The 16,943-nt window shown below is 33.4% G+C and overlaps 1 protein-coding gene across 50 annotated transcripts in view; it reads right to left on the bottom strand.

The window, feature by feature from the left end:
* RIMS2 (regulating synaptic membrane exocytosis 2) overlaps positions 1-16,943 on the bottom strand; it is a 692,961-nt gene that overhangs the window by 333,368 nt on the left and 342,650 nt on the right. For 29 of the 50 annotated variants that reach the window (XM_032245837.1, XM_032245967.1, XM_032245846.1 and 26 more), the window contains 4 exons: positions 6,479-6,687; positions 4,861-4,980; positions 1,470-1,569; positions 553-676 (listed from right to left, as the gene is read on the bottom strand). In XM_032245837.1, the coding sequence (XP_032101728.1) occupies positions 553-676; positions 1,470-1,569; positions 4,861-4,980; positions 6,479-6,687 (553 nt within the window). Of the gene's footprint in view, positions 1-552; positions 677-1,469; positions 1,570-4,860; positions 4,981-6,478; positions 6,688-6,808; positions 6,877-16,943 lie in introns of all 50 variants that reach the window. The other 21 variants (XM_032246171.1, XM_032245921.1, XM_032245944.1 and 18 more) reach the window with 1 other exon arrangement.

Genomic DNA, 16,943 nt, shown 5'->3' with positions numbered 1-16,943 from the left:
TTTTAATCTATAGACATTATATTTAATGCATAGGCATTATAAAACAGAGGTACAAATTACAAAGCTAAAGAGTACTTTGGTGTTTATTTTTGGTCTATTTGTCCACCCTGTTAAAAAAGATATCACATTTTTCCATAAACTGTTACCTCTATCTATAAACTATTACTAGGAATTGCATTTCCTTTGGCTTTTTCTTTCTGATGTTGAAATCTACATTTTGAAAAATGTAAAATTTCTAGACTATAGTTGATTTACAGTCTCCTTCCCCACTAAATCATATAACCACCTTCTAAGGTGTTACAACAATAAAATGAATAAACACCTAAATATTTCTTCTTCTTTTGTAACTAACTGTATATTCTACCATCTATATTATCAGATAGAGAGATATCATGATTTTTGGTGAGGTACTTTTGCTAAGGAAAGATAAAGAGTTACTGTCTATAAAATAATTTATTTCCATAAAGCAATCAGAAATTATTAGATGGCACATTACAAATTGTTTAACAGTATTCAACTTCACACACATATAAAATACTGAAACCAACTTACCCAATAGGCCTTGAAACTACAAGCTCCACTTGTGGTTCAGGTTTGGATTCCAGAATGATGTTATATACTTCCTCAAATGTGGCTCCTTGCAATAGCCTTCCATTCCATTCTAACACTTCATCACCTATAGTGTGTGTCAGTAATAATAATCTTATAAAGAAAATTTGATCCCATAAAATACACTTAACAGCAATCTTAAACTTCAATAAACTCCATAGGATAAAATAACCATTATACAATATGAAACATACTGAGAACAGTTTCAGTGACACAAAATTTGATGACCAGGGTGATAGCATATTTCACAGAAAAGGCCAATGGTTAGAGGAAAAAAATTACATAAATATTATTTCTGTATAATTTCTTAATAGAAATTCTAATTCTAAGCAACTATCAAAATCAGTTGCCTCTTTAAAGATTTTATGACTCTGTACTATAGGTTTCCCAATATATGTACAACTGAGCACCTTGTTTTCCACTGTCTAAACTCTCTTGTAAAAACCTTAATAATTAGCATCTTATCAAATCTTCTTAAGGTACTCAAGGATTTCTCCAATAGTATCCATTACCAAATAGATAAGATTAACACATGGTAGGAAATATCATTTATCCATAAAGTTTGTTCTAAACTATGTTGGAATTTTCTCAAAAGGAAAAGGTCTTATGGGAAACAAAATGGTTAATATTAAATACAGATTAGAATACCCATCAGAAAAAAATAAGGCAAAGTAAATACAAAAATAATTTTATCTACTATGACTCAAGAAATAATAGTTATGACTTTCCATTAATGAATAGAGACATATTTAAGTAAAATGAACTATCTGTTATTGTCAAATCACTTCTAAATAAATGAAAGTAACTCATAACTACTCAAATTGAATGGTGTAAATGTACAATCAAAGGTAAAACTCTACCTGGTCTAAGATGTCCTACAGTGTCAGCTAAACTTCCTTTTTTTACTTTAGTAATAAATGCACAAAGCCGACCTGATTCAGTCATCTTTCCTCCTACGACCTGTATAAAAGAGGAAAGTATTAAGATGGGAATATTGTTAAAATAAGCATAGTTGAAGATTCAGGTAAAAAAATACCTAGAACAATTTACCACACTTAAAACACTAATTTAATGTACAGAAATGATTTCTTAAATAATTTATTGTCTCTATTAGGTTAGTATGTGCCCTGAGAGCTAAGTCTTTTTCACATATTTAAACTGTTTTGCCATTTAATCCATTATTTGCTGAAATGTTGCATAACTTAGAAACAACATAACAATTGATAATTTTCCACCTTATTTCAAAATTCTTGCTTTTGTCATTTCCGAAAACATATTTTACAGTATCATATTAATTATATAAACATATCTAGTTACAGATGTAAATATTTTAATAAAAATTTTTGGTTTATTTTACTATAATTAAGATATACCACCAAATTTTCATTAGTAATCTTTTAGGAACATTGATAATGTGCATAATGATTGTGGATCTTTCTTGAGAAAAATTACAAAATTTACTTAGTTGCATCAGTAATATAAACTTCAGACCATCTGCATCCCAATTTTTCATTTTCATGTTTCTATTAAAATATATCTTTTAGAAAACAAAAATGTTAGGAATAATGCTGTGGAGTCATATGTATACTTGTAAGATATTAGCATCTTACAAAATTAATGCTTTGATTCTAATCAACTGCTATTCAGACAATATCTCAACTTCATGGCAAGTGAAGCAAATAATAGCGACCATTCACTGACTGAAGTTAATTGTTTGTTCTCTTCTAAATGGTGAAAGTTATTTGAATTCAAAAATCATGGGGTGTATCTTATTCCCTGCATTTTTTCCCATAATTACAGTGAATTACACATAGCTGCAATTCAGCTGATAAACTAATTAGTCCTTCGTTTGATTCTGAAAATTAAATGTATAGCTCTTAAGTGCTTATATCCTTATGTAAATATTTAAAAACTTTCTTGGCTTAACAAACATTAATAATAATTAATTAATTATACTGGCTATAATGATTATTGATATTTAAAGCTTGCCAGGCACTGTACTAAATGTTTGCATGTTGATTTATTTAATCATATTACCACAATTCAATTATCCTCATTGAACAGATAAGAAATCTAAAGCTAAAGAAGTTTATTTGTCCAGTTTCCTGTAACTAGTAACTCCTGTATTTGGAATTGAAGCCAAGACTTCCTAACCTTTATTCTAACACTATAATAGGCATATCTAGACTAAAAATTTTTTTAAGACGAAGGCTCTCACTATATTGCTCAGGCTGGACTTGAACCTCTGGGCTCAAACAAACCTCCTGCCTTAGCTTTTGAAGTAGCTGGAACTATAGGTACATGCCACTGTCCCTGGAAATGGCCAAATCTGAATTAAATCCCACCATCATCACCATCTTGTGACCACGAGGAAGTTACAAGACCTCTCTAAGCCTATTTCTCGTCTATTGTGAGTGTTAACTAAGAAAACAGATATAAAATGCTCAGGTGAGTGCAAGCCACGTGGATGCCACCCAATAAATGTTAGTAGTCTGATATAGTTTGGATGTTTGTCCCTGTGCAAATCTCACGTTGAACTGTAATCTCCAATGCTGGAGGTGGGTCCTGAGGGCAGGTGTTTGGATCATGGGGCAGATTCCTCATGGCTTGGTGCTGTCTTGTGATAGTTCTTGCAAGATCTGATCATTTAAAAGTATGTGGCACCTTGCTTCCCACTCTCACTCTCTCTTGCTCCTGCTTTTGCCATGTGACATGAGTACTCTCCCTCTACCTTTGACCATAATTGTAAGCTTCCTAAGGCCTCCCCAGAAGCCAAGCAGATATTGGCACCATGCTTCCTATAAAGCCTTGGAAATTATGAGCTGATTGAACCTCTTTTCTTTATAAATTATCCAGTATCAGATATACCTCTATAGCACTCTAAAAATAACCTAATACATGGCCCAATTCCACCTACATCCAAAGTTTCCTAATATCTCTTACTATATTCTACAAGACAATGTTTATAGCAATCGCTTAGCTCTAAAACATTTACTTTTCTTACAGAGAGACAGTGTCACACCCAGGCTGAAGTGCAGTGGTGTGATCATAGCCCACTGTAACCTTGAACTCCTGGGCTTAAGCAATCCTCCTTCCTTAGCCTCCTCAGTAGCTAGGACTCCAGGCATGTGCTGCTACACCCAGCTAATTAAAAAATTTCTGGTAGAGACAGGGTTTCACTATGCTGTCTAGAATGGTCTCAAACTCCTGGTCTAAAGTGATTTTCCCACCTGGGCCTTCCAAAGTGTTGGGATTACAGGCATGAGTCATGGCACCTGGCACACTCTTTTTTCTTTTCGTTTTCTTTCTTTGTTTTTTTGGGTTTTTTTTGGATGGAGTCTCACTCTATTGCCCAGACTGGAGTGCAGTGGCGTGATCTTGGCACACTGCAACCTCTGCCTCCCAGGTTCAAGCAATTCTCTGCCTCAGCCTCCCGAGTAGCTGGGATTACAGGTGCCCATCACCTTGCTCAGCTAATTTTTTGTATTTTTTTAGTAGAGAAGGGGTTTTACCAGCTTGGCAAGGCTGGTCTTGAACTCCTGACCTCGTGATCCATCCACCTCAGCCTCCCAAAATGCTGGGATTACAGGCGTGAGCCACCACGCCCAGCCTCTTTTTACATTTCAGGTTTTAATTGGTTATACTAGATTCACAAAAACCAAACAAAGCTCTATTTAATGTATTTACCAAATAATTTTCTGGTATTTTACAGTAAAACATAAATCAATATTTGCATTTAATCTCCCAACATAATTATTTTTGTTTTTAGACTTCAGTGTTCTCTCTTAAGTGCACATATGCACATACACACATACACATATTTTACTGTATTTATACAAAGTTATATACATATATTCATCTGTGATATACATAGTACATTTCCCAAGTTTTTGAGTAATTATAAAAACACTATCACTTTAATAAAATATAAACATAGATTTAGACTTAAAAAATAAGCTGTATAGTTAAAATACATTTGACTACTGTATTTCAAATTCAAATTGATCCTAATGAGGTTACGTTTAATGTCTTCAAATTTATATATACAAGTATTACTGTGGAATTATGGCAACTTCTTAAATAATAACGGGAAAATGAAATGTTTCGTATAATGAGTGCAAATCTTCTCAAATTACTGAAAATGGAAAAATGTGCTACTAAATTGGTACAGGTTGAAAGAGTTATCCTTTGCTTTTCTGATAAATCTGTAACAGAGTATAGAACCAAAATCTCATATATTTTATTACATACCTTCAAGCCAAGCATTGCTCCTGAATCTCGAGGTACACTTCCATCTTTTAGACGCTTATTTAATAAAATGCGACCAATTAAACGATCTCCATCTTTAGATGGCTGCCAGGTTACAGGGTGCTGACATTTTGCATCAACAAACAAAATAAGTAAATGATTTTATTTATCACTTTATGACAAATGATCTCTGATTGTACAACCTCTCTAAACTTCAGAATTCCAGTATTATGATTACACAAACCAGCTTTCATCGTAAGGATGTACTACATTATGCTTATAACCTCAATATAATCTCAAGGTTTTTTTTTTCAAAATCCAATTACTTCCAATTCTTACAGTTCTCTGACACAATGCTTAAGTTACATAGCTCTACAAAATCTGAGAAATTTTGAAAATACATGTGACTCTAATTATCTACATGCCGAAAAATAAAAATGCACAGGCAGAAAAGATACAGTGAAAGTCTACGCAAGTGAATTCATTTAAAAATGAAAATTTCCTCTCCAAACACTTTTGGAAGATTTTGAAAAACTGCATTATGTAAAAATTAAAAAGTCAAATCATATTAAAACATTAAATTGAAACATATGATGAGGGCATTTTTGAGTAGGTTTCTAGATTAAAATAGAAAAAGGTACACAAGCCCCCAAAAATTTCCCAAATGAATCTGCATGTGAGAAAAAGACTTCATTTACAGATGAGAATAGACTACGTTTCTCACTTTTCAGAGGTTCTTACATGACTCTTTCAGGTCTTTGATCTATTTAGTAAATTATCTTTACTAGATAATTCAGTGATATTCATCGTTAAATAACCTTGAAAACATGAGTAGTTTACTTCTTTCTCAGGGCTGAACCAAGGCCTCTGTAAATAATAACATTATTCTATTATGAACGATATGCTAAATAGGAAAGTAAATGATTTGTGTAATCATAGCTTCACAGTTATCAAAAAGTAACAGGCATATCTTCATGCAAAATTTTGCAGGCAAAACACAAGTTCCAGTCAATCACATCTATATGGTAAAAAGATTTCAGAAGTCCCACTATCCTAAAAGCAAAAATAATAAATATCAAAGCAGATGGCAAGGGATCTACTACTAATTAACACTACATTAAAATGCTATGACAATAAAACAAAAGACCAAAATGACAGTGAAAGGGAAAAAAGAAAAACAACTTTTTCTGTGCAAACAGACCCAATTATCTCCCTTTTGCCTGGGATTGAAACTATTGATAATTTAATTTTCATCCCAAGGAAAATATATGCAAGCAATCAAATAAGCCAATCCAAAAATTATTTATTATTTGTGGTTTTTAATAACATTACAAAGTTCTCTCACGTGACAAAAGACAAAAACATTCCTTTGTTCCTAAGTTTTATTTTCATATACTTATTTTTTGGTATGCTGTCAAACAATAAAAACAGCAAAGCAAGCAAGAGGTTTTTTTGGTTTGTTTGTTTTGTTTTGTTTTGTTTTTCTTTTCTGCACCTTAAGAAATGCTACAGTGACCCTTGAGATGCCCTGTCCTTTTATTATGTTCTGTTTTAATGAGTGACAGAGAGCAAACGAAGACCAAATGAGCAGGTTAAAAGGCAGGCTCCACAATCTCAGTACCTTATCACTATGGCTATGCTCCTCGTTAAGGGTTGTGCTACTACACGTATCTACCCCAGAGTCCTTAATCTGAGGCTCAGACCATTCCAAATCCTCTTCCAAAGAGTGGCCACCAAAGTACATCATTTTCTTTTGTCTCTCAGACCTGGTGTTAGAGTCCGACAAAACTGCCTGCTCACTAGTTTTTCTTTTTCCCTTTTGACTGTCCCCTACAGGTGTGGGATAAAAAAAAAAAAAAAGATACAAAAAAGAAACATGCAAAGGTGTAAATAAAAAAAGGAAAAGTGAAATGATAACGAAAGTTAAATAGTAAGGCTCCACATGTCTCACCAAAGACATTGGGGATGCCTCACTGCTATGCCAAGACGTATGGTCCAACCAGTTGTAATCCATGTCTCCTGTGAGAGTCAGACAAAAGAGCGCAGTAAAGGAGATGGTGAAAAAAGGGACAGACAGAGACATTATCAACATTTTAAACTGTGTGATCCTGTCTGGTCTCAAGAACTTTGTCTGTAGCACTCATTTTGTATATATATATATATATATATATATATATATATATATATATATACACACACACACATACATATATATATGCCAAAATAAAGCTAATATTCAAAATGAGTAAAATTTATAGAATGTATAATATAAGATTTATGTACTCTAGACCAACCCTACAGAACAAAAGTCCTGCAAAAAGAGAAAAAGCTACTAATAAACAGAAATAGAAACAAAAAAATGTATATGCTGAAAAATAAAAAGACTATCAGCTATGTCTGTTAATCATGTTAATTTTTTTTGCTCTCATGCTGCTCTAAAGACATGAGTTTGTTCTCCAGAGATTAAGGGACATTTACAAATTTTACATTGGTTTGTCAATAACTACTATTTTAAAAAGCCAAATAATTAAATATCGCTTCTGAAATGCAGTATGATATTTTTCATCGTGCTAATAAAACCTAAGAAATTTGGGTGGTTAAAAAAATTATTTCCATAAAATATTAACTTTGTATGAAAATTAAAAAGCAGATTCATTCAATATATATTAGTAAAAATAAACTTTACTTAAACATCATGAATTACTTAATCTTTTGAAATAATATTTCAACTTTTCAGAAATTATTCTTATAAAAAGTAAATTAAAAAATAATTTTGTCAATTTATGTAATTGGCAACTAAGAATGCATATCTACCATTTCCCAAACTTGCATGCTACTTATTTGCTTGGTATTTCAAAATATAAAATTTTTTTACCTTAAATATCCTTTTAGTCTATATATGTACATATATCTTTAAAAATTCTATTTATATTTTATTTTTCTAAAAATACTTACAGAACACCTTCCATTTGCTATGTATTATGCTAAGCTGTACTGTAAAGGGTAAAACAATGAAATATGCTTACAAAAGAGTAGGGATAGAGAAACAGAACAAATCAGTGCCATACAGGAAAATACAAAACACTATGGAAGGGTACAATAAGATCTAATTTAGACTTTGGAGTCAGCAAACACCCCTAAAGTAATAATGTTTAAGATGAGAGCTGAAAGATGTGACAATATGGTGCTATGAAAGAACTGAAGGAACACCATGGTTTCTGAACCAAAAAGAAGGAGGAAGAATATAATACTAAATGAGACTGGTGAGGCAGCACAGACCAACTTGGATAGGTCTTTCTATGTCATATTAAAGATTTTAAATTTCAACCATTGAAGGATTTTAAGTGAAATGGTGACATGATCTGATGAACATTTTAAAATGATGAATCTAAGTACTATATAGAGACTAGGTTGTATGACACCAAAAGTTAAAAGGCATTTACAATAACCCTTGGGAAAGGTAACTATGGCTTGAAAAAAGACAATAGCAATAGACATGGTAAGAAAAGAGGGACTGAGAGATGTTTCTGAGAAGAAATAACAGTGTTAAGAAAGACTAAAGAGTCAAAGTTAACTCCCTGATTTCTGGCATTAACAACTGAATGAAAGAAAAAATTTATGAGATGGAAAAGACTGGAGGAAGAACACTTCTTGTTAGAGAAGGGTAAGAGGGAATTACTCTATTTCATAAAATATATGATGCCACTGACTATAGGACTCATAAATTTCAGGATATATTTAATGATAAAAATGTACATCTTAAATGTATTAAATGTAGTGGTTGATTTTTGATATATCATTTGAACCGAGTGGACATATAAGAAAGAAACTGGTCAGAGTGTAATAAAACTTAAAGTTTTGATCTGGAGACACAAATTGGCAATTATTAACATACAGACAGGAGTGAGATCATTTAGGAATAGAGGGTAAAATAAGGTATGAAGAGAACCCACACTGAATTCTGACATTTAGTGTTTGATTTGAGAAAAAAAGAGAAAAGATTGAGAAACAGCATGCAGAGAATAAAAGGAAGGAAAAAGGGAGATAGAGGGAGCTCTCCAAATCAAATAGTTTCCTAAACATAGAAGAAATAACTATACTGAATGATTTTTACATATCAAATGAAATGAGGAGGTGAAAAGTATGCACTGGATTTGGCAACCATGAAGATTAGAAAAGATAACAGGAAGAACAATCGGATAGAATGATAAAAATTAAAATAAGAGTGAAGAAACTGAAGAACCAAGGGAAGTGAAAAAGCAGAAAAAGTTGTGTGTAAATGAATGGTTCTTAAATTGCAATCCTCAAATTGCATCATCAACAACAACTGGGAACATGCTAGAAATGTAAATTCTTGGGTGCACTCTAGACTTAATGAATCAGAATCTGTTGGTGGGCTTAACAATCTATATTTTAACAAGGCTTCCAGATGATTATGATCAGATGTTTGAGAATTACTGGAGACAATTATTTTAAAAACTTATTTATGAAAGAGAATGAGGCTTTATTATCTAACACACACAATATGCAATTTGTAGAAAAGAACCCCATTCTTTAACCTGTGCACTAGAGAAGTGCTTCCCAAGCCTTTTCATGGCACAAATAATTAAAATGTTATTAAAACACACTTCAGTATATAGAGATGACCAGTACAGGGGATAATTATGCCCATGTCTGGATGGCTACCCAAAAAGCTAAGTGTATCTGAGTCTCAGAAAACCAGTAGTCCTTTCGAAATACAGTATTGTCCCATAACAAAGCATTGACAAATCTGTGCATTAGAGAAAAAATAGCATGAAGCCTGTAAATAAAAATTCTTAACACTTTTATGTGACAGTAAGAAAAGTCAGCTCAAAATTTCTCTTCTCCCTCTGTACTTGCCTCTCTACCAAAAAGGCAGAAATGTACTTCTTCTTCTCTGAAAATAAAACCATAAAATAAGCTGTTTAACCATTTGAAAATAAAGCAAAACATCTGATTGGCAAAAATCTGTCATATAGGTCAAGTGCAGTGGCTCATGCCTATAATCTCAGCACTTTGGGAGGCTGAAGTGGGTGGATCATCTGAGGTCAGGAGTTTGAGACTTGCCTGGCTAACATGGTGAAACTCTGTCTCTATTAAAAATACAAAAATTATCCAGGCATGGCGTCATGTAGCTCTCAATCCCAGTACTTGGGAAGCTGAAACAAGAGAATCACTTGAACCCAGAAGGCAGAAGGTACAGTGAGCTGAGATGGTGCCACTGCACTCCAGCCTGGGCAACAGAGCAAGACTTCATCTCCAAAAACCAAAAGCAAAACCAAAACCAAACAAAACAGAACTGTCAAATATAAGTACTAAATAAACACTTGTTGAATGACTAAAAATTAGTGTCCCTGTAAGAACAAGATAATTAATGGTAAATCATATAGAAAATAGTCCTAAAAACTATTAAGACTATTGATAATACTTATCACTTGATATTATTTTTTTGCAGCTTAAAAATACAGAACTAAGATAATAAAATATCTTTCTTTAGTAATAGTACAAAAATGTATTGCTGGGCTTTCCAGTTCTAGAACAAGAACTAGAAAACACATAAAGAACCATATGGAAATTTTAGAACTAAAGAATAACTGAAATAGAAAAAGCAAATTGACGGGCTCAACCATAGAATGGCGAGCACAGAGGAATGACTCAGTGAACTTGAAGACAGAACAAGAAAAATGACCCAGTCTGAAAAACATACAGAAAATAGACTAAAGAAAAAAAAAAAAAAAAAAAAAAGAAAATGAACACAGCCAAAAGGGCCTAAAAAAAACTATAGCAAAAAGGCTAACACTCATATTATTGCAAGTCCAGGAGAAAAGAAAGTGAATAAATCTTTAAAAAAAAAAAAAAAAAAAGGTATTCAAAGAAAAAGAGACTGAAAATGTCCCAAATTTGGCCAAAGGTATAAGTTTACAGAATCAAGAAACTATGTAAAATCTTAAACAAGAAATACCCAAAGATATCTGCTACAAGATACACCACAATCAAACTAAAACTAAAAATGAACTATCTTAAAAGCAGCAAGAAAAAAACAACGCCTTACCTAAAGGGAAAAACAATTTGAATGGGAGCAGATTTCTCATCAGAAACCTTAGAGTTCAGAAGGAAGTTGCACAATATTTTTCAACTGCTAAAATAAAAGAAATGTCAACCTGAATTCTAAATATGATAAAATTATCTCTCAGAAGAGAATGAGAAATACATTCTCAGACAAAAGAAAACAAAGAGAATCTGTAACTAGCAGATGTACCCTAAAAAAATAACTAAAGGAAGTTCTGGAAACAAAAGAGAAACAAAAAAGAAGGAACCTGAAAGTATCAAGAAGTAATAAAGAACATAGTAAGCAAAAATATGGGTTTTCTTTCTCCTCTTGAGTTTTCTAAATTATGTTTTTGATGCTTGAAGTACAGAGCATACATTGTCTGATGTGGTTTTCAATATATAGAGAGAAAATATTTAAGAAAAGTCCATTAAGAGATAAAGTAGAAAATAAAGGAATTTAAATGATTTAAGGTTTCTACATTTCACTCCAGTTAAACGTCAACACCAATACAATGTGATAAGTTGTATACATGTAATATATTACCTAGAGCAACCACACAAAAAACCTACAAAAAGAAATATGCTTAAACACTATAGGGCAATTGAGACACAATTTACAATTCTAAAAATATGTTCAAATAACCCATAGGAAGGCAAGGTAAAGAAAATAATGAAATGAAAATAGAAGGAACAAACAGAAAACAAAAAAGAAAATGCCAAACTATAAATGAGCTGCAGGTCCATATTCCTTATGATTATAAACACAGAAATCCTTAACAAATATTAGCAAACAGAATTCAGTAAAAAGAATTATATGCAATGTCCTCAGACAAAAATGGAGAGGCTGATGGCAAAAAAGAAAAAAAAAAAGAATCATACTCTATGACCAAATGAGGTTTATTCCTAGAAGGCAAGACTGGTTGAATATTTGAAAATCAATGTATCCACATATTAACAAGTTAAAGGAAAAAAATTACATGATCTTATCCAGTGACCACTGATGCAGAAAAAGTATTAATGATTTTGAAAAAACTAAAAAAATAGAGGGGAACTGGCCCAAACTAACACAGAACAACAATAAAAATCCAACAGCTAAGATTATACTTAATGAAAAAAGGCTGAATGCTTTATATAAACAGAAATTTCACCAAAGAGGATATCTTCATTTATAACAGCCAAAGAGTGGAAACAACCAAAACATCCATTAATAACTGTGGTATATCCATAACATGAAATGCTACTTGGAAATAAGAGAAAGCCTATACACACAACAAGGATAGACCTCAAGGGCATTATATGAAATGGAAAAAACTTAAAATTTCACATACTGTATGACTGATAAAAATATAGACATAAAGAACAAATTAGTGGTTGACAGACGTTAGGGATAGTGGAGAAGGAGAAGGATGTTATTAGAAAGAGGAAGCATAAGGACGATCTTTATGGTAATACAGTAGTTCTTCATCTTTATAGAAGTGGTAGTTATATGAATCCATACATGTGATAAGATGTCCTAGAAGTATAAAAACATTGTTCCAGTATTAATTTCTTAATTATAGCTATGCAAGGTATAACCATTGAGGAAACTGGGTGAAGCACATATAGGATCTCACTGAACTATCTTTCCAACTTCCTACAAATCTATGACTATTTCAGAGTCAAAATCTAAAAATAATGTTTTGCTGCCTTCATAGACCGTCACCACCCCATCAGAAGACGTGTTCAAAGAAAAGGCTAGAGTACCCCTTGTCAGCACGATGTAGAGAAGGTCAGTGCTTCAGATAGGAAGTTACACAAAAAGCACACTAAATCCTATCCAACTCTGGTATTCAATTATTCTACTGGCACAAGTTAAACATACTTAAATATGAGGCCTGACTAAAAATAATCAAAAGATTTGAACCTTTGACTAAAATTTCCATTCATGTATCTCTATTGTAAAATGCAAACTAACCTAATTATGTGTGTTTGTGTTCTATACACAGAGAAAAAATGTTTAGATATTCTATTTATAACTTTTTTTCTACAGTCATTACATTAAGATAACAGTTTATTAACTCTTTTATATCATTGTTTTTCATTGCTTTGATTTAATAAAGGCTTAAAAATTAAATCACGTAGTACATAAAGGCATTCTTTAACAACCTCATTTTCAACTTCATCATGTTTATAAAGTAATAGCATGTTGTAACAGAAATTTATAGTTGAAGCTAGAAAACCTGTACTAAAATACTGACTTTATCCCTTATCATTTTATGATTTGTGCAAGTCATAGGCCTCATTTTCTCATCTGTTTTGAAAAAAATTAGTTGTGATATCTAACAGACTCCTGAGAGTCTTAAGATACTCATGAAGCTCTTTGTAAAGTGTAGAGTCATTCCAAGTTCATGATATCGTCATCATTTTTAAAAATATTAACTTTCTAATTAGGTAGGGAAAATTCAACTATGACCCTTTTACGTTTTTTATTTCCCTTTTTGGTATTTTGTCCCCCTTTTAAACTTGTCAAGCTATATATGCAGGCATTTCCCAATGTGTAACCCATGGAATACTGGTTCTGCAAAATGTTAAAGGCCATTGAGTAATTTAAAAGCTCTCTAATCAAATAACTTTGGAAAAGTCTGGATACAGTACAATTAAATAGATTCCTTGAATGCAGGATGTTTTTTCAAACAGTAATGACAATATGCTTCACTAAGAGGATTATATTATATTGTTTCCACAAACTTAATTGAAACACAGAAGCTTTATCAGAGGACAAGTGTCCTAGGAACTACATTTTGAGACATAATACTGAAACCTTCCTGGAGGGTCATTTACCCTTATAAGATAGTCACTAAAACTGATAATGTCTTAAGTTTTTCCCACTCCAAAGAAAATGTTCTATAAACTATTAAACACACAGTCCAACCAAAAAAAAAGGTTATATAGAGAGAATACTATCTAAGGCAATTGTTTGCAAACTAGGTTCGATGGAGTTGCTTCAGAGACAACTAACTGTTGGACACTGTGCAGAGGACTGATTCTAAGGTTGTAGCCCATAATCCCCATCTCATGGTATTCATGACTTTGTGGAACCTGTGACTTGCTCATAAACAAGGTAGGGAGATAGTAAGGTGATGGGATGTTATTCCCATGATACTGCTAAGTTTTATAAGATTTTTGCCTTGCTAGTTAGCTTGTTTTAGATACTCTCTTTGCTGGCTTACTGAAAAAAGCAGCCACGATGTAAAGCCCATGTTACAAAGGAACTGCAGGCAGCCTTTAGGAAATATGGATATCTCCTAGGAACTGCTAAGAGCCTTTAGGAGCTGTGGGGGAGATGACGGCAGCTTCTTGTCAAAAAAATAAATAAATTCTGCCAACAATCTTATCAAACTTGGAATCAGATTCTTCCCTGAATCAAGTGTCCAGATAGAAATGCAGCACAGACGACAACATGATTGCAGCTGAGGGAAACCTAGCTTAGTCACATTAAGGCTCCTAACCAACAGAAACTGTGAGATAATAAATGTGTTTTAAGCTGCTAAGTTTCTGGTAATTGGCTCTTAATTCATTGCCAGATCTGAAAGTAGGAGATTTTAGAGTAGGAACCAAACTAAAATGTCAGTAGATCTAGAGGGCCCCATATGTTTAGACCAAGTCTTAAGCTCCAATACAAAAGCATGGCTAGCTAAAGTACAGTAGCATTTGAAGTAGGATGATAAACATTATCCATAATTAGCTTTTAAAATCTTGCCCTTTCGGTACTACCAACATATCCTTCTTTAATAACATGTAATTGATGAAATGATTGCATTTGTGGCATACATTAGAATTCATCTTAATAATTACACAATTTGAAACTGTTTTAGGTTACACAGGTACAAATAGGAGCTTAAGAAATTCACATTCTAGAAATATAAGCAGGTAAAATATATGATTTAAATATGTATATAGATTTTCTTGGAAGCATATAGTCTCATTTCCTGCAACTAGTGGGCATAAACAGCTAAGTAACAAGCCCAAGTGTTAATTATAAAGGTAGCAATGCTCTAGACAAAGAAAAATTCTTAATGTCGGCAAGTTTGCTATACTAAGGGCAGAATCCTGATAGTAGGGAAACCTGAGGCATGGGATGGGGACATCTTAGCTCCGTGTACTTGTAATTCCTAAAACTAGATCCCGTGAACCCTCTGACTTCCAAGGGAAAATCTGCCAAAGCCTGACCCTGCATAAGTAGGCATTCCTTCTTATTAAAAGGTAGCACTTCCACTTGTTTGATGAAGATGTAGAGGCTATTTCCTTGCAAAACAATAAATGATCCTCTCAGTATCTATTCCCACTTCCTTTCCTAACCATAAGGGTTAAGTCACAAAATAACCCAGTGAGAGAAATGTGGGGCCTTTTAAGGGAAGAAAGAGACTATGCCCCATCTCATTCCACCTCCACAAAAAAAAAACTATAGATCCTCAACAACATGCAGAAGGAATACCCAGAAAGTTACATATGGGAATGCATCTTGACAAACTTGGATTGGGAGGAATGTTGATAGAGTTTGGTAAGACACAGTTTGTACATATAGGAGCACTCTTCTGTGAAGGAAGATTTAACATACTGGAAAAAACTCTAGAAAATTATGTTAAAATATAATAGTTCTTGGAAGCTTGGAAAAAGTGGTGGCCAAAACCAAGAGAGACAGAAAAGTCAGAAATGCCATGGAAGAAAGTGGAAGAAAGGATTCAAAGACTCAGAGAAGCAGTTATGCTGAAGTGGAGATAACACACAAATCCAAAAGCAAGTCAGGAGGTTCTAAGAGAGGATCCAGATGTCCCTCCATTTGCAAAAGAAATAAGAAACACACTGCTGAGGCAGACACCAGCATCATTGAGAATACCAGTGTTGACTTTCTTCTGACAGTAAGAGATGCTGTTACTTATCTGGCCTCCCCAAAAACAAAATGATAAAGAGGAGCTTGAAATAGAGTCCAGGTGACAGCTATTAGCAATCAAATGCATGGTGAGCGCCATTATTATAATAAGTGTCAAGATAGGAGTGGTAGCCACAGAGTATAGATCCACAAAGCTGGCAATAAGATCACTGAGCACAGCATCCCTAGGGGCAAGATAGATGGGCAACTAATGAGGATATGCCCAATCTATATAATCAAAACAAAAAAGTATGGATGATCAGGAGGCTATGGAAAGCCACCCCAATAAAAAGACAAAACTCCTTGCATTGTTTCTGGATCTAAACCAGTTTTTAGATGTGGAACCCTATGACTGAAAGAAAGGATGAGTTGCCAGGAGGAAGAACTCTAACATCACAGAAAGTGAATGCAGCTATTTTCTCAGAAAACAGTAAACACAGGAAAAGAAATAACCCACACATTTTAAGAACTGTTGGACACAATGAATCTAGTTGACAGTGACACTGAAAATCCCAGTGTCATCATAGCCCCTCTTTTAAATTGGGGGTATATAGAAAATAAGTAATAAATTGAGTCCTGGCGCAAGTCTGACTCACAGTGGGCTCAATAATTCCCCAGATTTCATTTAGTGGTAATTACAGCAATCTCCTAATGGACATCCTTGGTATTCAAAATAACCCCTACATTAGTTCCTTGACCTGTGGAATTAAGAACTACTATAATGGCCTGGCCAACATGGTGAAAACCCATCTCTACTAAAAATACAAAAATTAGCTGGGTGTGGTGGTGGCCACCTGTAATCCCAGATACTCAGGTGGCTGGGGCAGGAGAATCCCTTGAACCTGGGAGGTGGAGGTTGCAGTGAGCTGAGATAACACCATTGCACTCCAGTCTGGGGACAAGAGCAAGACTCCAGCTTAAAAAAAAAAAAAGAACTACCATAATGGGGAAAGCCAAGCCTAAGCCTCTGAAAATTCCATCTCCCACTGGTGAAAATTACTTAAAAAATAGGACACCAAGGTGATGTCCCACATCATATTCCTTTCTAAATTTACCAGTTTGCCACCAAAAAAAAAAAAAAAAAAAAAAAAAAAAAAAAAAAAAA

Source organism: Sapajus apella, unplaced genomic scaffold (assembly GCF_009761245.1).
Source record: "Sapajus apella isolate SASKATOON/1434 unplaced genomic scaffold, GSC_monkey_1.0 scaffold3, whole genome shotgun sequence".
Taxonomy (NCBI): domain Eukaryota; kingdom Metazoa; phylum Chordata; class Mammalia; order Primates; family Cebidae; genus Sapajus; species Sapajus apella.
The sequence above is the reverse complement of the archived record's forward strand: the minus strand, read 5'-3'. Positions and strand labels throughout refer to the sequence as shown.